Here is a 23,973-nt window from a genome sequence, read left to right on the forward strand (position 1 = left end):
GAGGCTTTAATGGAGCAGTGGGCGAAGTACACTGTGAATCACTAGTACGCGAAGGAGGAATCGCGTTTCTCACTAGTCTTCAGTAAACAACGCAAAGCGCCTCCTTCCTACCGACAGCAACAGGGGAGACTTCGTTCACGACTCAATCACCTGCGTGGTCTGCGATACGTATCGTAAAGAGGTGGCATAATGAGTGCAAAATGGTGACATCTGGAGCTTAATTTGCAATGCATATGACTAAATGAAATTTCCTTTAGTGTAGCTCTAATTGCAGAGTGATACCTTAAGATATGCAGTCTGTGCAGCGATCAAGCACTGATCAGCAGTTGCGTAGGTACTTCAGCGCAAAGACACAGGACATCACAGCAAGGACGAGGGGTGGCTTGCAGATGCAAAATTGCCAAATCGCGGTTTTTAACAATCAGAAGCGACAAAAGAGCTATGAGCGACGCTGTAGTGCGGGCTCCGGATTATTTCAAGTGCGTTAGCATCGTACAGTACGCGAGCGCCACTTGCGTTCCACCTCCATCGAAACGAGTCGCCAAGAGCGAAAAGAGAGACGCTTGGATTTTTTCCAGTGTCCAGTCGACACCATGTGAAAGTATTCTGGTGCACACCCGGCCAGTGGACGCGTGCACACATTGTGGCTTTCGAAACTGAAACTATTACACGAAAGCAAGCGTACTCCTGGGCATCTTGTTCTTGTAATAGTCGTTCTTGTAAACCTAGCGCTCGACTCGGACGCATTAGTTGTGCAAACAGACCGACAACGCTATCGTTCAAATTGTGCAAGGCGGAGTTTACAAAACCGGTGCAAACGATTGGGGCCAGCACACGCATATGCTCAGTCCGACTTGCTACTTGTAACCAGTTCAGTACGCCATGGCGTTGTATCCCAAGGTGCTCTTCGTTTCAGAACAGGAGAAGCACAAGGTCCATGAGAAGCATTCAAACCATGACATATCGGTTTTCTCACTGCTTTCATGCATGATGCACCTTCCCTTTTATACTCACAAAGTGAACAAGGGAGGGGAAAGCTTCAGGGTACTTGCCGATGTTTAGACAAGAGCACTTGTCTTCTGGACGATGACAGGTGAGTGTGTCAAGAAACCATCGGCTTGTCCTCTCTCTACCACTGGCTTCGTTTTCACAGACGTGCTCAAATTTTTCGCCATACGGTTCTATGCCACCTAGAAGACGTGAACGGGCGATGCCATGAACTTTGGCTCCGCCTTATGCGAAGGCCTGTGCACGCCTATGTTTCTTTTTCTTTACTCAAGAGAACGTCGGCTTACGTACGCGCTCGTAATGTTTTTAGGATCGTATTCAATCAGCTCTTGACCACTGAACAGTCACCGCTATACCTATCAAATTGCGCAGTGATTTTGGTTAGTCGTTAACGGCTAATGAAAGTTGACTTTCTAACGGTACAGTGTCGGCCATTAAGCTTGCTGTGATACAGAGGGCCGCGAAATTGATTGTAAAACATTTTATTCGCCGGAAAGAGCTTGGTAAGAGGTCGCGTTAAGTCGTCGAGAGTACGCAGCCCTTGACGACTTTGTCAGCCCACTCCACCGCCAAAACTTGCGTTCTGGGGTTAGAGCTAGCCAGCACGGTCTCCCACCGCTCGAGAGAAGGAGCGGTAACTTGATCACCTGGAGGTGGCTCTATTTTGCAGTCCCACAGGATGTGATCGTAGGTGGCTCGTCGGCCACAGTGTTTACAATTTGGGTTGTAAAGATCTGGATAAATGTGCGCAAGGAGTGATGGGGTGCGTATCGATCTCGTCTGTAGACGACGTCACGTAACCTATGACGTCACGTAACCTATTTTCCACCAACCATTTTTAATGCGCGACAAAATGTTGAACACATCAACTTCTTTTTTTGCATTGCCCCTTCGTGGACATGCGGCGACCGCCGCGGCGTGTATTGAAGCCGTGAACTGCTGCTTAGCAGCCGAGTTCATGATTAGTCTATACGAGCGATGCCGAGACACGTTTCTTCTCCTACCATGCACTTCGACGCAACACGGAGGAACAACTGGCGACGCAGTTCTCGCCACTCGTGGACCGCTGTAAGAGTAATGCATGTGCAGCAGGGAGCATCTAGCAGGCAGGCACCGTCCAGCGAAGCCGCTACGGGATAGCCACTGGGGGAGCGCGCGTTGACGACGAGATGCATGGGAAGGCGGGGTGTACAGGGAGTGAAAGAGGGCTGGTTTAGAGCGGCGAGGGAAGGACGAGCGGCTGGGGGAGAGGGAGGGGGAGGGCATGAGGAGACTACGCGTTCGGCATGGCCAAGTGGGCAGCCGCCGAACGGGGCACTCAACTCTGGTAGTGGGCTGCTGCGTTGGAGCCAGCGGTCTGCTCATTATGCGTGCGGCTAACGGCGCAGCATCGACCGCTCGAATATCGTCGCCCTCCCGTACGCGCCGTTCTTTTCTTTTGAATGCGAGCTGCTGCGAATTACTACCTACTTCTTGTTTCATTCACTTCACTCCTTTTGTTTACTTTGTTCTTCGATCCGCTTCTTCGTTTCCGGTTTCGCGGAAAAGCCTTCTCTTGTCCTACTTGGTTTTTGAGTTTCCGCGAATGGCAGGAAGCGTTCCCCGTACTTGCGCAAGCGGCCGGCGAGTGACTCGGAGTGATTCAGTGAATGCTATAGAGCGTTTGCGAGCACCGCACGGAGAAGCGAAACCCCGGTGTGACGACAGAACCGGACACACTCACCCAAGCAGTTACCTGATACACTTGCCTGATTGGCTGCCGTAGCACGAAAGCGTGTTACGCAACTAACTGCAACACAGTTTTCCTTCCTCATAATGCAGTTTCTATATCATCTAGCCATTAAGCCGTGGCGTTATTTACTGATTTTCTTTATCGGGGCCTGAGTGTATTACGGCGTTCACGACGGAGATTACGCTACACGCCGCTAAGTAGCGAATGACTGGGTGTTACGTAAGGTTACGTCAACGCACGCTCTTTAAACGATCGATAGCAGCGAAGCTGCAAACTGCAGTAATATAAAGGCGCCGTGTACAGTTTTGCTCAAAGCTGTGAGCGGTGTCGGTAGATTAGCGGATATAAATGCAAAATAGGCCGCTTCGGAGTCCTATTGATGTTCCTTATTTTACGCGCAGTGGTAGGTTAATGGAGGAAATGAACTGGACTAAAGATACACATGTATAGATCGATGAGTGTCTATAGTATCCAATGCAGGCAGAGGTTATTTGCATAGAGGTCAGATAAGAGTGGGGAGGCTGGCCCAGATTGGTGGGATCGGCTGTTTAGTGCTGGGAGAAGATTGGCACAAACAATGAAAATATGTAGTGGGCGCACGTGACTCACTACGAACAACGATTGCAAACGGGGACACCAAAACGACGGCTTTTTTCAGTAGCGCGCTGGGCCAGGCTCTTAATAAAATTTTATTGATTGCATATCTAAAAACTACTTATAGTTCATCAGAAGCCCTGGCCATCAAATGCGTGCACTTCGTATATGCTTGAAACTTCATCAAATATAATATGACCAGAAAAAAAAAAAAGAATGTAGAGTTTTGAGCAGTGGCCTACAATATCTGGCATGATGTCTGCGTTTGTTGAACCTGTATGAAACTTGCCGCGTCTCCCAGTCTTGAAGGCCCCATGTTTGAGCATCACGAAAGCCACCACACGTATGGACGGCGTCGCGGCCCTGAACGCATAAACTAATCGCGACAACACTATTCGAATTTCGTGGCTATTATTGGAAAAGTTTTCGAATTTTTGTCATTGAATTCGATTCGTTCCGATTAATTTTTAACGCTCACTGTTTGATTCGTTCAGCGAATCGAATACGAGAATATTTTATTCACTATTCGAAAAATTCGAATATTCGCAGACCACTTCTGATCAGAACCACTGATCTCCACTAGGTGGCTGGATGCCGCATTCCCGCTTTCCGAGACGAGCGCGAGTGAAGCCACCGGAAGTTGGACCGCTTGTCCCGGAAGTCGGGTGTCTGCTGTGTATTTCAATGCAAAAAGTCGTGTCTTCCGCCCTTTCGTTCTCAGTTTTTTGCGTTGTTTTCGTGTGATGTCTGCTGTTATATGAAAGAAACAAGCAAGCTGAACGCGAGAAATGTGAGCATTGTGTGCAGAACCCTGTAATTTCTGCGAAAGCGAAGAAAACAGGCATGCAGGTCTCACCCTGCCTCGGCAAAGGGGTACGTGCATTAAACACTATGTTCTTGCCTGGTTCTTGTATTCCGAGCGTAAAGGAGAAGTAGTGGAATGACGATGAGGCTAGGTCACCTTAAAACCGAGTTTTCGTGCAGCAAAGAAAAGGCACAGCGCGAGAGGAACGACTGACAAGAAAGGCGAATGGTGCAGTGCGCGTGAGAAGCGCTGTTAGAAGTCAACTGCACCAAGCACCACGAATTAAAGAGCATTCAGGCTTAACTTGCAACAACACGAAACAGTACATGACACGCTCCGTCGAAAAAGCAGTACCATACCTTTTGGAGGCGCTAATGTGAACCAACCGAACACTGTCGACACCTCACAAGATAGTAGCCTAGCCCTCGCCCCGGTTCGGTCGAAATATAATTCGGTAAAATGGTCGCTGCAAAGTAAGCTGCCTGGTGAATGTTTCAACCTATTCTTTCTTATATTTATCCCCCATTGATAGCATAACTTGGGCTTGAGCGTGGGAACAAGCATCGCAGTAAAGAGCAGAGTTGGCGAAGCTAGGCAAACGAGACGACACCGAGCCGAGTAGACGAGGCTCCATACTTGCTGTGTGTAGCGACGTCCTGTCGTCTGCTAGTGTCGCCCCATTGAAATGCAATGGGACCTTATTTTTGAAACGTCCTTCCCGAAGACTTCGCTGGTCTCCTCGCTCAGTTGGCGGCGCAAAAGGTAGGAATTGTCATGGAAAAAGACGAGAACGGCGAAAAGACGAAATGCTAAGTGGGAAAACAAAACTGGAACTGAAAAACCGTGCTGAGGTCCGATTTCATGCACTGCCAAAGGCTGACTTCCGGGACAAGGCCGTTTACTTCCGGTGGCTTCACTTTCGGGCGCCCAATGCGGCATCCAGCTCCCCTAGTGGAGATCAGTGATCAGAACCGGCCAGCGGCCTACCATGATAACCATCATGCTTTAATTATTTGTCGAATACGCCAGCAGAGAGTGTAAGCAAGAGGAGAATGTAACATGCTGCAACGCACGTGTACTTAAAAGGTTAAAGTTGGTTTGGTTTATGGGGTTTAACGTGCCAAAGTGACTCAGGCTATGAAGGATGCCGTAGTGGAGGGCTCCGGAAATTTCGACCACCTGGGGTTCTTTAACGTGCACTGACATCGCACACCACACGGGCCTCTAGAATTTGACCTCCATCGAAATTGGACCGTCGCGGCTGGCTTCGAACACGGCCACGGCGGCCTCCCTCTGAAAGATTATGCCTTAGATCGCCGCGTTTCGTGCAGTAACTGCACAGCAGCGGATTTTCTGTACGTGCTCAGTGGGTTGCTTCACATATAGGCGTGTATTGAAACGAGGTGGCTAACAGCCTCAACCATAAAGCACAGTCTGCTGAACCATAGAGAAAAGTCTCAAGATTTCAAGGAAATCTTTAAAGAGACAGCGGCAAGCCATTTCAGACCCTCAGATGCTCGCACAACCAACCCTGTGTGACCGGGCTGCTGAAGAGAGCTGAAGCCATTCTACTTCAGCCCCTGCACACGGATTCAGTAATTGAGCGTGGATGTATGACAAGACTGACATAGTCTCCGCCTTTGTCCTCTTGTGGTGTTCGCGGTGATTTGCAATATTACCTCACGGATTGCCCCGATCATGACGCGGAGCGGCGAGTCCTCATCGCTTCCCTCGAGAGGGCAGGGGTGCCCCACTGATCTCTGCAGGGCATTGTTTACCCGCGTGGGAACCGGACAGTTAGGAGGAAGCTTCCAGACATATCCAGAAATGTCTTCGTGAAACTTAACTGAACTTCGTATGTTGCAGAGGTGGCTTGACTGTTGTGGGTGGTTGTGTGCTTAGCTAGGTCGCAGTACTACGCCACCAGGTGTTCTTATCAACTATGTTTCTTTTTATTTTGTCGCTACGATAGCGTAATTGCCTGTAGATTTCACTCAAGACTAATCCCAGGCTGTAGCCAACAACAACCTCAACTACTCAACCTCAGCACCAACGTAAACCTCGATAACAGGTGGGTAGAAAACAGGCCAAATATTCTTTTATCGCAAAAGTGAACCCAAAGAGAGACGCAAAAAAGGAGAACAAAAAACTTAAAAAACGCACCAAATAAATTGTCACAGAGCAAGAGACGAGTGAACACGGCGCTGGTGGTAAAAATGACGTCTCACGTTTCCCCGACTATTCTGCTTTCTGTGTCCGTGCTTTCCTCTGACAGCGGTACACTTCGAAAATGTCATCTACGGTAAGAACGCGTGAAATTAAAGCTCCACAGCCACTCCCGCTGCCTGTTCTAACGGGCAGACTGTGGCGCTACTGCAAGAATAGGTTTTCATAGCCATCTTTCATGAGTTACTTACGGTTTGTGGGAGTTTGACGTCCCAAAGCGACTCAGGCTATGAAGGACGCCCTTAGAGAAGGACTCCGGAAATTTCGACCACCTGGCACTGACATCGCACAGTACACGGGCCTGTAGAATATCGCCTCCATCGAAATTCGACCGCCGGGGCAGGAACCGAACCCGCGCCTTTGGGGTCAGCAGCCGAACGCCATAACCACTGAGCCACTGCGGCGGCTTCTCAGACTTCTTACGTAGCTTTATGCAGCCGCACACAAAGGCGGAAAGGTGGCCTAACATGTCGCTAAAGGCGAAGAAGAATGGTGCAAGCTCTATGGCAACTCAAACAACGAGGGACTCTGAGCTTGCCGCCTACCTCGAAACAGAGAAGCAACTGAACGCTGCGGCATGTAGAGGACTATAAATGGTGAGGGTCAGCGGGCGCGCATGTCAGATGGGAGAGAAGTGGCTTATAGCGACGGATCTTCCAGCCACAAAAGCAGCTAGGAAGGACGTGCGCGCTATCCTTGTCGAAAAAGAGAAGGAGGAGAAGGCGAGGGACCAGGCAGGAGCCAAAGGGCTCGTACCAGAGTGCGGCTACTAGCACCTATAAGGCGTTCTGGAATATGTCGCACCTTTCGATCCTGCAACGCACTTCATGCTTAGACTTTCTCTCTACGACGACATAGACAGTACTTAATTTTCCATACGATGCACTTGAATAGCGGGACACAAACGCACAGACACGCCGAAAGGCACATCCTGTGGTTCGCGGTACACTCAAAATGCGTAACGTGCTCAGGAATGCATATTGCACGCTTACCCGAAGTACACAAGTACGCCGACATAGCGGCGCACGAGCAGCGTCACAAATTATTCATTTCACCCGCTGTGGTAACTAAGTGGCTATAGACTTTTCCACAAGTACACGCTGATGCCAGAACACCTGCTCCTTGTATTGTTGTGAACAGGTGTACAGAGCTGGAGCTACTGCCTCCATTGCGCATGCGCCAGCTACGCACAGCAGTCCAGTGAGCTCATTACAATGGGTTGTCGGAAATGTCTCATGGAACTCATAGAGCTCACAGACATGCCTGCCTCTTAGACCGTGCGGCTGCCCAGCATGAATTCATTTGTTAGGCACCGGCCGCGGCAGACACGTTAAAAAAGAGGAATGACAGAATGCACGTTAACAAATCTAAGATGGCCTAATTGGCCGAGTGTCCAGCATTACAAAACACATAATAGCCACAGCCTTTACCTCACTGATTTTGCACGTACCATTAACCGACACATGACGGGTACGTTCCTTGTACCGTTGAGCACCACAAAGCTAAGTTGAAGTTTAACAGGCCTCTCTTCTTTTCTTAAATTGTTCCTTTTTTTCTCTCCGTGAGGCTTCTGTTTGCTAAGCAAGTAAAATGAAAACCCCGATGATGTGCCGATGTCGAGGCACGTGTGTTGCGCTCGTCTCGTTGAGTCTCTTGGCTCGACGTGGCCCCCGGGACACGACGGGCCCGCGTTCGATTTCCGTTCATTCATGTCCTCCTTCACGTTGACTTTGCGTGCTGCCGTGCTTGGGGCCAATCATGTCGATCTATTCTTCGCTTCCCAGTATACGTGCCATCCGGCGTTCTATTTATAAACATGGACATTTGGCGTGCGTCGATTGGCGTTTCGATCCGGAACTGGAAGACCACTTTTGCCTACAACTCAATGCTCGGCCCAGCGTATACACTACGCCCCTCAGTTACACTGACTACATTGGACTCCACGCGCACATATAGAGAAAGAAGAGCCGCAAGAACTATACGAATGAAAAAAGGGGGTCTCGATCCTTGCTTTCGGAGTATAATGGTCTGCACTGACAATAACAGGGAAATGCTAGTGTATTAAGCACACTGTACTAAGCACTGTATATCAAGAAGAGCAAATCTAAACTTTAGAATAGAGCATGTGCCCGACGCCAGCCCCATAGGTGCTGGTAGTTTTTAAGGGGGGGAAGATTGGAGGGGACACTTAAGTTCCGCCTTAATTAAGGGTATGACGCGAACGACATGTATACGATCGTCTAAAATGGCGGCGTTTGGCTTGCTGTGTGCGTCCTACGGCCGCTTGATGACGTCATACTATTTTTCTTGGTATAGCTGGGATTTTCTATATCGTCTGCAAGTACACACACTAATACACTAGCACACACCACCGGGTTTTTTCCGAATAAGACTAGTAAAGCTTTATCATTAAATGTCACAGGATGGTCACGACTGTGTAACGTGAGAGTCAGCGACAAGTCTCCAGGTCATCATCATCATTATCAGCTTGTCTACACCCACTGCAGGGCAAAGGCCTCTCCCATGTATCTCCAACTAACCCTGTCCTTTGTCAGTTGCCGCCAGTGTATCCCCTCAAACTTCTTAATCCCATCCGCCCACCTAACTTTCTGCCGTCCCCTGCTACGTTTGCTTTCTCTTGGAATCCACTCCGTTACCCTTAAGGACCAGCGATTATCTTGCCTTTGCATTACATGCCCTGCCCAAGCCCATTTCTTCCTCCTGATTTCAACTAAGATGTCATTAACCCGCGTTTGTTCCCTCACCCGCTCCGCCCTCTTCCGATCTCTTAACGTTACACCTCCAGGTATTGCTACTTTACGGCATGTTGAGGCAAAGAATATAACAGCGACATCATATCTGTTAGTTCTAGATGCTCTTTTTAGTTCGCCACACATGCTGATTTTGTGACAGCTCTCCTCTTCACCACTGCTCTAGTCGCGCTGAGGCACCGAAGTCCCCATGGGTAGTTACCCGTGGGGTGGTCCCCGTCGCAACCGCCCACTGCTTGACCCTTCTTCCGCTCTCGCCTCCTCCTTCCACGGCAACTATCCTCCTTTCTCTCGATATCCTTCTCCTCTCACGGTGCTCTGAAGCTCCACGGTGCTCTGAAGCTCCTCAGTGCTCTGAAGCTCCTCGGCAGAGTCATCTAGGCAAAGCAAATCGTCAAGGCAAAAGGGGGACTGTCAAGCAACGGAAAGACAAAAAAAAATATTCTCTTCGCCATAATGGGAGTCAATATAATACAAGTCATGACAAGCAATACAAAACAACACGATAAACGCAGAAGATCCCACCACCCACCACTTTACTCACATATACCACCTCCCCAGGTGCATACATTACGGAAGCTTCACAAGTACATCAACACGCCCACACTTTGTGACGCATCACACAACACATCAGACATTATTTAATTAAACGTTACAGTTGTTATTTAGTATTCACTTTACATTATTTGCTTTATTTTTCAGTTACACTATTATTTTTGTTTTATATATATTGCTTTTTATTTTATAGTTACTGTATTATTTCTTTTTATTTTATTTTATAGTTAGAGCATTACTATTAGTGTTAGTTGTACTTTGAAGGAGTATTATTGAATGCCCTATTTCCGCAGTGGAGTTCTGCGGAAAGTGTCCCTTTACGTGTACCCGTTTAGTACACGGGCGTTTTCGTACCCACTCTCCAACCTGGGTAACAGCCTCCGAGGCCGGGTTTCTATACTCCGTTTCATACATAGCTGTCAACGCTGCCAAAGGTACGGAAGTAGTCCGCTGCAAAAAACAAGTAAAATGCATCCGTCCTCCTCGCGTCGTGGCTGAGTGGTACGAAGCGCGCGCCTGTGTGTTCATTTTACAAAGGGCCTAGGTTCGACTCCCGGCTCGGCTGGGTTTTTTATTATTTTTTTTATTTTTCTTAAAAGATTCATTAGGTAGAAACTCGAAACTGTCAAACTCTAATACCTACTTTGAAAAACACAGCGCTGTTTACTTGTCTCGAAGGGAAAAGGCAGTGTAGTGTACGGCATACATACGATGTAACTTGAGTCGGATGGCGTTGACTGCAAAGCTGTCATATTTAACACTGCGAGAGCTAGATATGGTCACCTTGCTAGGTCGTTTTTGCGGTGATCTTATTCCAGTAGCGAGACCTTCCTTCTTGAACCTCGCAACTGTCCGAGGGCTCACCCCGGTCATCTCGCCCACAGTTTCGAGAACTTCACGCAGAGTCTTCTCCGGGAAGCGCTTCCTTACGCTAGAGTAAACGTTGACAATAACCTGCTTGGAGTCTTTCGAAATTTTCGGAGACTTCAGCTTGGAGAACAGGCGAGCAGGAGATGTTTTTGAAGCCGCAGTGGGCGAAGAAAACAAGCGAGTAGGCAATAGCGGTGCCATTTTCGCATACTCGGAAACCGAAAGACGAAAGCAGACGACATCACCGGCCGGCCTAGCTGCGAAAACCTGATACAGGAGGAGCCGAAAAAAAACCCAGAAAACCAAGGCACTCTGTTTTGAAGAACATAAAAGAAAAGGCAATATTTTTGCAAAATAAAACACCATTATCATTATACTGCAATATCAACAAACATTTACTTTAATTTTGAGTTCATTACTACTACATTACGATAAGGACGAGGAGCGCGAACAGGCGCCGCAGCCTTGGCTGCGTTGACAGCTATGTATGAAACGGAGTATAGCCCGTGCATCCTGCCGAACACAGTCGCGGAACGCCATAGCCACTGTGCTACCACGAAGGGTAAGTACCATGTGCTAAAGGGCGCCTTATATGTCTGTAAGGTCCAGCGATTAGTGGGCAGTGGGCAGTTAGCCTACTCACCGATGGGCAGGTTGTGATGATGACACACAATATCACGTGACCTCGGTTCCCAACTGACTCCTAGGTTATTCTCTGGGCACCACCTGCCAGAGTCGTGACCCTGATTTTTCGCTCACAACGCCAACGCCGGATTTTCCATTAGAATCGATATTCCCCCTCCTCCACAACACAATTTTCATGACAGTGCTACGTCGATCAACGCCCCCCCCCCCCCCCTTCCCCTCCCCCCCCCTCCCCCACATCTCATCCAGCTCGCTCCTTTTGCATTATTACCATAGCTTCCCTGAAGAAACCCACCGACGTGACTGTCGCTGATGACGATGAAGATGGGACGTTCATGCTGCTGTGCAGGTCCCACACGAAGGAACAATCTGACGCCATTCGGCAATATCACACGTGTGTGTGTGTGTGTGTGTGTGTGTGTGTGTGTGTGTGTGTGTGTGTGTGTGTGTGTGTGTGTGTGTGTGTGTGCGTGCGCGCGCGCGCGCGCGCGCGTGTGTGTGTGTGTGCGTTGCGTGCGTGCGTGCGCGCGCGCGCGCGCCCAAGCAGGTGGGCAACCGAGGTCACGTGACCTTGTGTCGTCATCACAACCTGCCCACTGCTGAGTGGGCTACCTGCCCACTAATCGCTGGACCTTGCAGACGTATAAGGCGCCCTTAAGCCCATGGTACTTACCCTTCGGGGTAGCACAGTGGCTAAGGCGTTCCGCGACTGTGTTGGGCAGGATGCACGGGCTAGAAACCCGGCCTCGGAGGCTGATACCCAGGTTGGACAGTGGGTACGAAAACGCCCGTGTACTAAACGGGTACACGTAAAAGGACACTTTCCGTAGAACTCTGCTGCGGAAATAGAGCATTCAATAAAACTGTAACAAAAGACAAGTAACACTAAGAGTAATGCTCTAACTATAAAATAAAATAAAAAGAATTAATACTACAACTGTAAAAAAACAAAAAAAAACAAAAAAATAGTGCAACTGAAAAATAAAGCAAATAATGTAAAGTGAAAGCTAAGTAACAACTGTAACGTTTAATTCAATAATGTCTGATGTGTTGTATCATGCTGTACAAAGTGTGGGCGTGTTAATGTACTTGTGAAGCTTCCGTTATGTATACACCTGGGGAGGTGCTATATGTGAGTAAAGTGGTGGGTGGTGGGCGGGATCTTTTTGCATCTGATGCGTTGTTTTACATAGCTTGTCATGATGTATATTCCCTATCCGTCATTTGGAGGATGTGTACGAAAACGCCCGTGTACTAAACATATGAGAGAAGCCAACAGCCACAGAAACCAGAGAGCAGAGGTTATTTTTTCGTTTTTTTTAAATTTGTGGTGTGGATATGAGGATATTATAAGTAAATATTTTATCGGTTAAAGATAATTGATTATAAAAGTAGAAGGAAGCACAACTACATGCCGCCGGTGGGATCCGAACCCACGACCTCCAAATTACACGTGCGGTGCTCTGCCAACTGAGCTACCCCGGAAAGCAGGAGATTCGACAGCCATCGCTACAGCTCGTGGTAGGGCACCGGACGCGTAATTCGAAGGTCGTGGGTTCGGATCCCATAGGCTGCAGGTGGTTGTTTTATTTCTTCCGCTTTTCTAATCAATTATCTTTAGGCGATAAAATATTCACTAATAATATCCATTCATTAACATCACAAATTAGAAAAAAGGGAAATCACCTATGCTGTTTGGTTTCTATCGCTGTTGCCTTCTCTCATATTTATCCCTTCCGTATACAAAACATGTAGTAGTAAAGAAACACTTTCCGTAGCACTTCACTGCGGAAATACAACCGCTTGTAAAAGACGACTGTAGACTAATACAAAACTAACAATAATTAACTTAATATAGCTATATAAAATAAAGAAAACATATAGTACTGCAACTGTAAGATACTATAATCTAAGATAAAAGTAAAAATACTGCAACTATAAAATAACACAACCACATGCAAGGAAAAATTATAGCACTCTAAATGTAAACTAGACGCTAAATAATAATCACAATGTTTAATTCTATAGTTAAGTTGGGCGTGTTTCACTATGCTCTAAAAAGTTTGACGTATAAACCCCGTTTAAGGTTCCGTTATGTATACACCTGGTGAGGTCCTGCATTCATGTAAAAGGGTGGTGGATGGGAATTAAGTGCATTGTTTTTAATGGTGTATTTTGTATTGTTAATGAGATGTGATGGTGGGAAGAAAAACAAACGTTTAGTGCGGCGAAGAGGAGATACCTTTTTTTTGTGCCTGTTCCACTCAATCTTCCATGTTTCACGTAAGTTTACGTGGAACATGGAAGATGGAGGCCAAGAATATAACAGCGACATCATATCTGTTAGTTCTAGAACGCTCTTTTTAGTTCGCCACACATGCCGATTTTTTGACAGCTCTCCTCTTCACCACTGCTCTAGTCGCGCGGAGCCACCGAAGACCCGTGGGGCGGTCTCCGTCGCAACCGCTTACTGCTTGACCCTTCTTCCGCTCTGGCCATACCCTCCTCCTTCCACGGTAACTATCCTCCTTTCTCTCGATATCCTTCTCCTCCCACGGTGCTCTGAAGCTCCTCGGTGCTTTGAAGCTCCTCGGCAGTCAATAAGCAAAGCTAATCGCCAAGGCAAAAGGGGGACTGTCAAGCAACGGAAAGACAAAAAAAAAAAATTATCTTCGCCATAATGGCAGCCAATACAATACACGTCATGACAAGCAATACAAAACAACACCATAAACGCAAAAGACCCCACCACCCACCACTTTACTCACATATAGCACCTCCCCAGGTGTATACATAACGGAAGCTTCACAAGTAGATCATCACGCCCACATTTTGTGACGCATGACACAACACATCAAACATTATTGAATTAAACGTTGCAGTTGTTACTCAGCTTTCACTTTACATTATTTGCTTTATTTTTCAGTTACACTATTATTTTTGTTTTATATTTATTGCTTTTTATTTTACAGTTATTTATTATTTTTTATTTTATTTTATAGTTAGAGCATTACTATTACTGTTACTTGTACTTTTTAGTAGTACTATTGAACGCTCTATTTCCGCAGCAGAGTTCTACGGAAAGTGTCCTTTTACGTGTACCCGTTTAGTACACGGGCGTTTTCGTACCCACTCTCCAACCTGGGTATCAGCCTCCGAGGCCGGGTTTCTAGCCCGTGCATCCTGCCCAACACAGTCGCGGAACGCCTTAGCCACTGTGCTACCCCGAAGGGTAAGTACCATGGGCTTAAGGGCGCCTTATATGTCTGTAAGGTCCAGCGATTAGTCGGCAGCGGGCAGTTAGCTCACTCACCGATGGGCAGGTTGTGATGACGACGCAAGGTCACGTGACCTCGGTTGCCCACCTGCCTCCTAGGTTGCTCTCTGAGCTCCACCTGCCAGAGTCATGCTCGTGATTTTTCGCTCACAACGCCGACGCCGGATTTTATATTAGAATCGATATTCCCCCTCCTCCACAACACAATTTTCATGACAGTGCTCCGTCGATCAACGCCCCCCCCCCCTTCCCCTCCCTCCCCCCTCCCCCACATCTCATCCAGCTCGCTCCTTTTGCATTATTACCATAGCTTCCCTGAAGAAACCCACCGACGTGACTGTCGCTGATGACGATGAAGATGGGACGTTCATGCTGCTGTGCAGGTCCCACACGAAGGAACAATCTGACGCCATTCGGCAATAGCACACGTGTGTGTGTGTGTGTGTGCGCGTGTGTGTGTGTGTGTGCGTTGCGTGCGTGCGCGCGTGTGCGTTGCGTGCGTGCGTGCGTGCGCGCGCGCGCGCGCCCAAGCAGGTGGGCAACCGAGGTCACGTGACCTTGTGTCGTCATCACAACCTGCCCACCGCTGAGTGGGCTACCTGCCCACTAATCGCTGGACCTTGCAGACGTATAAGGCGCCCTTAAGCCCATGGTACTTACCCTTCGGGGTAGCACAGTGGCTAAGGCGTTCCGCGACTGTGTTGGGCAGGATGCACGGGCTAGAAACCCGGCCTCGGAGGCTGATACCCAGGTTGGACAGTGGGTACGAAAACGCCCGTGTACTAAACGGGTACACGTAAAAGGACACTTTCCGTAGAACTCTGCTGCGGAAATAGAGCATTCAAGAAAACTGTAACAAAAGACAAGTAACACTAAGAGTAATGCTCTAACTATAAAATAAAATAAAAAGAATTAATACTACAACTGTAAAAAAACAAAAAAAAACAAAAAAATAGTGCAACTGAAAAATAAAGCAAATAATGTAAAGTGAAAGCTAAGTAACAACTGTAACGTTTAATTCAATAATGTCTGATGTGTTGTATCATGCTGTACAAAGTGTGGGCGTGTTAATGTACTTGTGAAGCTTCCGTTATGTATACACCTGGGGAGGTGCTATATGTGATTAAAGTGGTGGGTGGTGGGCGGGATCTTTTTGCATCTGATGCGTTGTTTTACATAGCTTGTCATGATGTATATTCCCTATCCGTTATTTGGAGGATGTGTACGAAAACGCCCGTGTACTAAACATATGAGAGAAGCCAACAGCCACAGAAACCAGAGAGCAGAGGTTATTTTTTCGTTTTTTTTTTAATTTGTGGTGTGGATATGAGGATATTATAAGTGAATATTTTATCGGTTAAAGATAATTGATTATTAAAGTAGAAGCAAGTTTAACTACATGCCACCGGTGGGATCCGAACCCACGACCTCCGAATTACACGTACGGTGCTCTGCTTAACTGAGCTACCCCGGAAAGCAGGAGATTCGACAGCCATCGCTATAGCTAAGTTGGTAGAGCACCGGACGCGTAATTCGAAGGTCGTGAGTTCGGATCCCATAGGCTGCAGGTGGTTGTTTTATTTCTTCCGCTTTTCTAATCAATTATCTTTAGGCGGTAAAATATTCACTAATAATATCCATTCATGAACATCACAAATTAGAAAAAAAGGGAAATCACCTATGCTGTTTGGTTTCTATCGCTGTTGCCTTCTCTCATATTTATCCCTTCCGTATACAAAACATGTAGTCGCAAAGTAACACTTTCCGTAGCACTTCACTGCGGAAATACAACCGCTTGTAAGAGACGACTGTAGACTAATACAAAACTAATAATAATAAACTTAGTATAGCTATATAAAATAAACAAAACAAATAATACTGCAACTGTAAGATACTATAATCTAAGATAAAAGTAATAATACTGCAACTATAAAATAACACAACCACATGCAAGGAAAAATTATAGCACTCTAAATGTAAACTAAACGCTAAATAATAATCACAATGTTTAATTCTATAGTTAAGTTGGGCGTGTTTTACTATGCTCTAAAAAGTTTGACGTATTAACCTCGTTTAAGGTTCTGTTATGTATACACCTGGTGAGGTGCTGCGTTCGAGTAAAAGGGTGGTGGGTGGGAATTAAGTGCATTGTTTTTAATGGTGTGTTTTGTATTGTTAATGAGATGTGATGGTGGGAAGAAAAACAAACCTTTAGAGCGGCGAAGAAGAGATATCTTTTTTTTTTGTGCCTGTTCCCCTCCATTTTCCATGTTCCACGTAAGCTTACGTGGAACGTCTCAATGTTTCACGATAGCTGTCTTAAGCGTCTCTCCCGATTTCTTTTTTTTTTACTGGAGCGCTTTTGGTAGGGCTATGTTGCTCGGCGTTCTATTCAGGCTCCTTCATCATCATCGTTAACCTGAATATACTCTAATTTTTTATTTGAAAGCGCTGGCAAACGACAGAAAAAAATTTAGTAGCGGCGTACGTAAAATACACTAACTACGGCAGCTACAACCCCCCGGCATACGCGGGCGGGAAAGCACGCCAACGGTAGCAGCTCCAGCACGTTGTCGTGTTGACGGTATGCAGCTGTACTGTAGTGCGAGTATAGCCTATGCTTTAAAGTCAAAACAAATGTCCTAGACGACCCTGAGCGCAAAAAAAAATAAAAATAAAAAGTGAGGGGCGCTCAATAGGCCTAATTCCAAGGAAATGCGAGAGCTTTATTCTCTACCCTCCCTGCATTTAGCTATCTTTACTGCTACTGGTGTTGCAGTAACAAATTTGGTCACGTGCTGTTTGGCTGATGGCGATCACGACTGTGCAGCTGTATTGATTCCATGGACGTAAGCTGATCTTGGAAACAAAAGAGCATCCTGATGTTAATTTACAAGTGTAGATGATTGCCTCAAGGAATGTAGCTGGTGATTTGTAATAGCCACATTTGTATAGAATTTTGAAAACGCTATTTCCTCAGCGTTGGGGTGCAGTAAATTTTGACCACTCCTTACGTGATTCGGAAACCGCGCGCCTGTGGAGCGCGCCAAGCGACATCGATCAAGTCACGTCACTCTGTGGCACCCATGCCACGTGACCTTCTGTCCCGCATAGGCTGGAGCAGCAAGGAGCGGTGAGCCCCGCAGCGCAGGCGGTGCCATAGAGTTTCTTACTATTACCTAGAGGGAAAGCTGGCGACCCGTCTATGGGAGTTGGCATGGAGACCACTTCAGCCACCATAGGCGTTCCAAACATCATGGGGCGGAGCGCTAACGACTGCAGAGCCACAACTTTTGGCCAAACAATAATGCAGAAATAGATGTTGTTTGATAATCAAAAATTCCCTAACATTCCCTGTCTATGAATTGCAACAAACGAGCAGAAAAGCATGTAAATGCAAAGTTTACCCAAAATAAGAGATGGCTTGCTCTACTATTAGCGAAGTGTTGCACACAACAGAAACTGATATTTCGTGCTTAACAGGCGCACTTTTAAAAGGAAATATGTCTTTAAAAAAAGTTGTTGCTTAAACACTTTAAGATATTTTTTAATGGCATTTCGGAAAAGAGAAACCTTTTATTGGCGTCGTGGGCCGTCGCGTTTTCGCTACTATGGCTTTTGCGCGTTACGTTTGCGCCAAACTCGTCTGACAGCTCTTCTCTGACGCACCACGTATGCGCGCACAAACCGAGAAAAGCGTTTTCGGAATGGAATATCTCAGTAACGCCACTCCGTGTTCCCGAAAAGATCCGACTGTCCCGCACCAGGTAGCTCACCGGCCCATGATGCTTTGAGTGTCCACGGTAGCTGAAGTGCAAGGCCGCCAGCTTTCCCTCTAGGTAACAGTACGAAACTATGGGCGATGCAAAGATGGTCACGCAGCACGTACGCCGCGGAGTGATGCGATTTGATGGATGTCGCTAGCCACGTTCACATGAGGGTGACAGAATGCGCCTAGAGCCGATTTTTCGAGAGAAAGAGCAGGTTTTGAGAAGAAAAGGCGTGACTCCTGTACTTTCTACTTCGACGTTTTGCACTTTCCTTCAAAAAGTGGACTGTGCGTACACAGCCGGAGTGCGATATTCGAATTCCAGGAGGAATGTGCAAAATTTGTTGAGACTCAGCGGTAAGGTAATGGCGTTTTCAAAATTCCAAACAAATATAGGTATTACTAATGACCAGCAATAAATCATTAACTGCAACCAGGCGTCTATCAGTAAGAGTTAAAATGTCTCCTCTGTCCACCAGTGTCCTCTGTTCAGCTCTACGTAATGACCGCCAGACATGTTCCTACATCACAGAGGAGCAGCTTCCCTTCCCTCTGTGATAGCAGAGCTCGTTGCCATTCTATTGAAGAAGCGTAGCTTGTTGGGCCAGTTGGTGCATGGTAAGTAGAAAACCAGCGAAAAGAACGCGTTCACAAGGAGAAGTACACAGGACAACGCTGGAAAGACAACTGAAAATTCTTTACTTGGTGAATCGCCAACATCAGGACAGGGCGCACATGCGCGAGAGCAACCACAAACGTTAACAAAACAACAAACACAAAATTGATTAAGTGACCGATTCGGTCGCAATTCGGTCGCTTAATCAATTTTGTGTTCGTTGTTTTGTTAACGTTTGTGGTTGCTCTCGCGCATGTGCGCCCTGTTCGAATTTTCAGTTGTGTTTCCAGCGTTGACCTGTGTACTTCTCCTCCTTGTGAACGCGTCCTTTCCGCTGGTTTTCTACTTATCGTTGCCATTTATGACGGCTTGTCCGCTTTAAAGGACCTTCTCTCTACTCCACCGAACTTTATTCTCCCATATACTAATTCACCACAAGCAGTAGGAGCTATACGGCGCGTAGCCTATCCCCTGGGCATTGTTGTCGAGTGCACCGTCGTGCACTCGTATTAATGCCCAGTCCGAGTTGTGTGGGCTCGACGCAATACGCGCAGTTTTAGGGAAGCGGGCAGTGCGTCCCACCCACTGTAATTGCATTTCCCGCTTTCTCTACTGAAACTATCCGCAAGAGACGCCGTCTTGCCTACCAAGAAATTTCTCCGCCGCTCTAGGCGTGTTCTTATACCACCGCGTGGATCTAACCTTCCCGGCAACTCGCCATGAAGAGATGGCGCTGAGGAGAATCCGGGTGAATGTTGCGCTGACGCCCGCCGTCAGGGACTGTTGGACGTCGCCGACCCCGCTTCTGAACTGCCCTTTCTGCCCCACTTCTGCTACAGACGCAACGTTCGATCACTTTCTGGTAACTTGCCCCGGACTTCGGAAGGCGCGAAAGCGGCACCTCGGCAATCAGGGTTTCCACCCCAGCCGAACACCAGGCTCTCGAATCTGGACCCATGGGCCCCAATACCAAGCCTTGCTGGCATTTATGGTTTATGGGGTTTAACGTCCCAAAGCGACTAAGGCTATGAGAGACGCCGTAGTGGAGGGCTCCGGAAATTTCGACCACCTGGGGTTCTTTTAACGTGCACTGACATCGCACAGTACACGAGCCTCTAGAATTTCTCCTCCAAAGAAATCCAACCGCCGCGACCGGGATCGCATCCGCGTCTTTCGGGTCAGCAGCCGAGCACCATAACCACTGAGCCACCGCGGCGGCCTTGCTGGAATTTGTAGCAGCCACCGGTTTGTACACGTATCTATAACCATCTTACGCAGCGGAGAAATTTGCGCAATTAAAAAAAAAATGTTCCCAGTCATAGTGTAGTTATTAACTTTATTATTTAACATGAATCGCCTCTTTTTTGTGTCCACCAACAATGGTATTACCATGCCAGAAAATGCGTATCTAGCTAAAAAAATCTTGCATCGGGCTTCCCTGAAACACCTGGTATAACGTCCCCAGTGCATTGCAATAAAATATCACCCAAATAACTGATGAAATGCGGTATGGAAGACATTTGTACTCACATAAAGAAACAATAAACTGTTAATATTGCGAAGGCTACTGGCAAGCTCGGCTTGCAACGGTAGTTGCAATGTTCCTGGATAATGCGATCACCACGAACACTATGCCCGTAATCAGCCGATCCAGTCATCCCCAAATGGTACAGAACTGCGGAAATCCCACATACCCAACATGACATGAAGACTGTGTGGAAAGGGAGAAAATAAGAAATTGAAAGTAAGATATTGCAGGCAAAGTATAAAAAAAAGAAAGGCGTAACAATCTAAACAAGACTGCGCTGGATGACACCGAAACAGCACGACATCGAATAACAAATAAAATAACATAACATAACAGATAACAAATAAGTTAGGACGAAAACAGATAGTTCCAAAGACCCGGGGCTCCAGGAGACTGCGAGCCGGCGGGGCGTAGACGCTTGCGCAAGAGAGCGTGCACATTGTCGACCATCTTGGCGTTGCGCTCTGGCGAGCGCGACCAGAAACTACTGCCGTCTTCCAGCTCGAGGTTGTAGAGCGCAATGCAGGGCGTCCGGTCACGCATCAGGGTGGCGTTCAGCAGCGGCGCCACCTTGTTCTCGACCCCTTGGGTGACCTCGAAGCTGAAGAAGCGGTCGCCATCCTGACCGTACGCCACGAAGGCGCGCTCATCCAGTCGAATGCTGGGATGCTTGCACACCTGCGCCAGTGACATGTCGCTAGGGTAATTCTCACCGGAGGTCATGGGGTTGCTCCTTGGGCCCTTATAAGGGCGTAATTTCTGATGCTGCTAAGCGTGTATAAGCAACCTTCGCCAAAGGCGCGAATTTGGCTGTGTTCCCGACAGGAGCAGTTGCCGATGCGTGCCGCTGTGGCTCATCGTAGCGCTGCTAGCGCCAGCGATGGTGTAGCCATTTTGGCCCTCAATTTCGATACCACTCTAATAGCGTGCTGCACTGACTGGAAGACCGCGGCGATAGAGGGATGCGGCGTTGAAACAATATCAATGTACGAGACCAATGAAAGTTAAATATAATTTTAACTGAATGCGCAATTTGAGCCAGTGCTATATAAATTTACTTTTAAGTACAACAAGGGCAGTGACATGCATACTTTTGGCGAAAGCTATTCTGACAACTTGCACTCTACGCTCTTGATAAATTGCGTATTAAGACTGTTCTCGAAACCATGTCCCGTTGTGGCGAATTGGGCTAAACGATTGTGAGCAAACGGCAAGAGAGGGACAGATAATGTTGCCTATCAAAATCATTGCTATTGAACGTGGTGGAAATGACTTGAAATGTGTACCCCATGGAGCACCCTTGGGTGAAAACTGCTGGCCTGTTGCCTGCATTTTAACTCTATGCTCAAACTAAGTTCATGAGGGAGTAATATTCCGCTGCACTGCGCCTGCCATACTACGGGTAACGGCTCTTAAGTGACTAAACCTGCATTAAAGGGCTGTTGGCTTTGTCTACATTTATTCGGACTGTACTAAATGCCTGCAAGCTTCTCCACCCATAATTCTCCCTAAAACTTCTGTCGCGGATCATGGGGCAGTATTACACTAGCTACGAGTGTCACTTGTCCATTTCCACAATTTTTGCCGCAAAGGTGTACTCGCCATGCGCACCTTGTCGACTTTCTCCACGGACCACGACGTACAAGCTGCTCCAAGTGGCACGTCCTGCCCGCTCGTGTTGAAGACGAGGGCGCCAACGAGCAGAGAGAAGCATCCCACCAGTCCGCTGCCAACCACGTGCCTCAGTTCTGGATGCTGTGCCAGAATCTTGGCGGCGCCTTTCAGCGAAAGCTGCTGTGGCTGCTCTTCGGGGTCTTGAGCCCGAGGCTCCGGTATCGACGTCAGGACCGTGCGGCACTGACCGTCGACCAGCGGCGGCACATGCGTCTCTAGCACCAGCATCGACAGTGGCGTCACCGCCTTGTCCAGGACTCCTGGCGGAAGCAGTTGCAAAGAGTTGCCATCGTGAAGACCGTGGAAGCTTACGCCGAGAGCGAGGAACATGCCGGGATTGGATTCGGCCATAAGCGTCATGGCGGCGGCGACTCGCGATAGCTGCTCCGGCCGGATGCTGATTTCGAAGAGCGCCAAACCATGCATCCGGTTCCGGACGAGGCTGGCGTTGATTCGCCTCGCCAGGCCCGGCTCGAGCGCGCCGACCAGCTCCTCCCATTCGAATGACGGTAGCAGGCGCGTGATGGTCATGGTGGATGCCTGACGAAGGAAGAACTGCCAGCTCCCGGGCTGGCCTCCACGTGCCCGTAAGCTGCCGGCACCCCTATCGTTGTACACGGCGTGCGTGAAAACGATGTAGTGGCAGACGCCGTCGAAGGGGTACGCCCTCCTGAGGGCGAGGCCGGCGCCCACTGTACACACGAGCGTAGTGTGGCTCTGGGGTCGCACGACGAACTTGGTACCCAGCTCGAGGAAGCTTCGCAGCGCGGGCGAGTGCAGGGTGCTGTCCACGATCCGTGGCGCGTACATCACGGCCAAGAGGAGTGACGTCAGGGCGACCGCAGAGCAGACAAGGAACGCAAAGAATAAGGCGGCGAGCAAGAGCCGTGAGGATAGAAAGCGATGGTGGCCCTTGCATCGGGTGACGCTGATGGTAGCCGAGGCTGGCCGCAGAATCAGTCTTCGGACGCCGCTGGCTGCGACCTTTCGGAAGATGACGTGTGCGCTCATCGTTGTGGGCCCCTGCTTCTTTTAAGCTTGATCAGAGGGGCGTGAGCCATCGGACGATGCGTCGGCTGAGGCTCGTGCCACGCTGGCCCGGTGATGATGATGATGATGATGATGTCCTCGGGCTGAATGGCACATACCCACGGCGGGGGATTGGCCAGGGTGCATAGCGGATACAAACACACTCATGTACAGGGAATGGAGTATAATTAAATCTAAAATTTGGGACGCAGAGCTAGAATTTGTACAATACAAAAAAAGATACGGAGAAAGAAAAGTTGTGAATTCACATTCTAGCAGAGGAATCTACCAGATGAAATTATATAATCATGAACAGAATCGAACACTGGTTTCAGAGCATATCCCTTGGCGCTTGCCCCGAAGGATAAGAGAATCGGAATAGATAGAGGAAGCCCAAGCCGAGCGAGGGGGATCTCCAAGCAAATTCTACGGAGAGCAGCGAGCCGCCGGCAGGAGAGGAAAAAATGTTCTATAGACGACCGCGGGGCTAGAAATAAGTTGCGAGTCCGAAGTGCTCCGTAAGATCATAGTGACAACCATTCCCATTATACAACGCTTCTAAAAGAGAAGAACAGATGTAACTCCTTGTCACACCTTGAAAGACTGGTATGGCTTCAAAAGGGCTAGCGTTGTAACGAGTAGTCTACTAGCGAAGTCCACAAAAACGCGCCACAGCTGTCGCTTGTGCACCCTTTTTTTCAAAGGACCATGTTTTTATTTCGCAGTAAAAAAAAAAAAAAAACTCAATGATGCTTGCTTGGACGACACGACGAAATTGCGTGAGCGGTCGCCGTTACGAACTACACTCAGGTACCACCCACCGCTTTCTTTTTAGTTTCTTTTATTCTTTGTTCCTGGCGTCTTCGTCGCGGTC

At 48.0% G+C, this 23,973-nt stretch overlaps 2 protein-coding genes across 2 annotated transcripts in view; both read right to left on the reverse strand.

Annotated features, from left to right (window-relative positions):
* The window catches only part of LOC149342572 (uncharacterized), a 111,823-nt gene that overhangs the window by 69,607 nt on the left and 18,243 nt on the right, over window positions 1-23,973 (reverse strand). The window lies entirely within an intron of this gene.
* On the reverse strand, window positions 20,745-23,081 carry LOC149342573 (uncharacterized). The gene is made up of 2 exons (XM_089546815.1): window positions 22,008-23,081; window positions 20,745-21,074 (listed from the first exon to the last, which is right to left on the reverse strand). Exons 1-2 carry the CDS (start codon window positions 23,079-23,081, stop codon window positions 20,745-20,747), a joined length of 1,404 nt encoding a protein of 467 aa, XP_089402941.1.

The sequence above is a fragment of the Amblyomma mixtum genome, chromosome 5, assembly GCF_055824585.1.
Source record: "Amblyomma mixtum isolate Tamu chromosome 5, ASM5582458v1, whole genome shotgun sequence".
Lineage (NCBI taxonomy): Eukaryota > Metazoa > Arthropoda > Arachnida > Ixodida > Ixodidae > Amblyomma > Amblyomma mixtum.

What these genes read in the sequence shown, in the direction of transcription:
- LOC149342573 (XM_089546815.1), bottom strand. Translation starts at nt 23,081, where the DNA reads ATGAGCGCACACGTCATCTTCCGAAAGGTCGCAGCCAGCGGCGTCCGA. An exon ending in CCGTGGAGAAAGTCGACAAG is followed by an intron (nt 21,075 to 22,007) that starts GTGCGCATGGCG and finishes TCACTGGCGCAG; the next exon opens with GTGTGCAAGCATCCCAGCAT.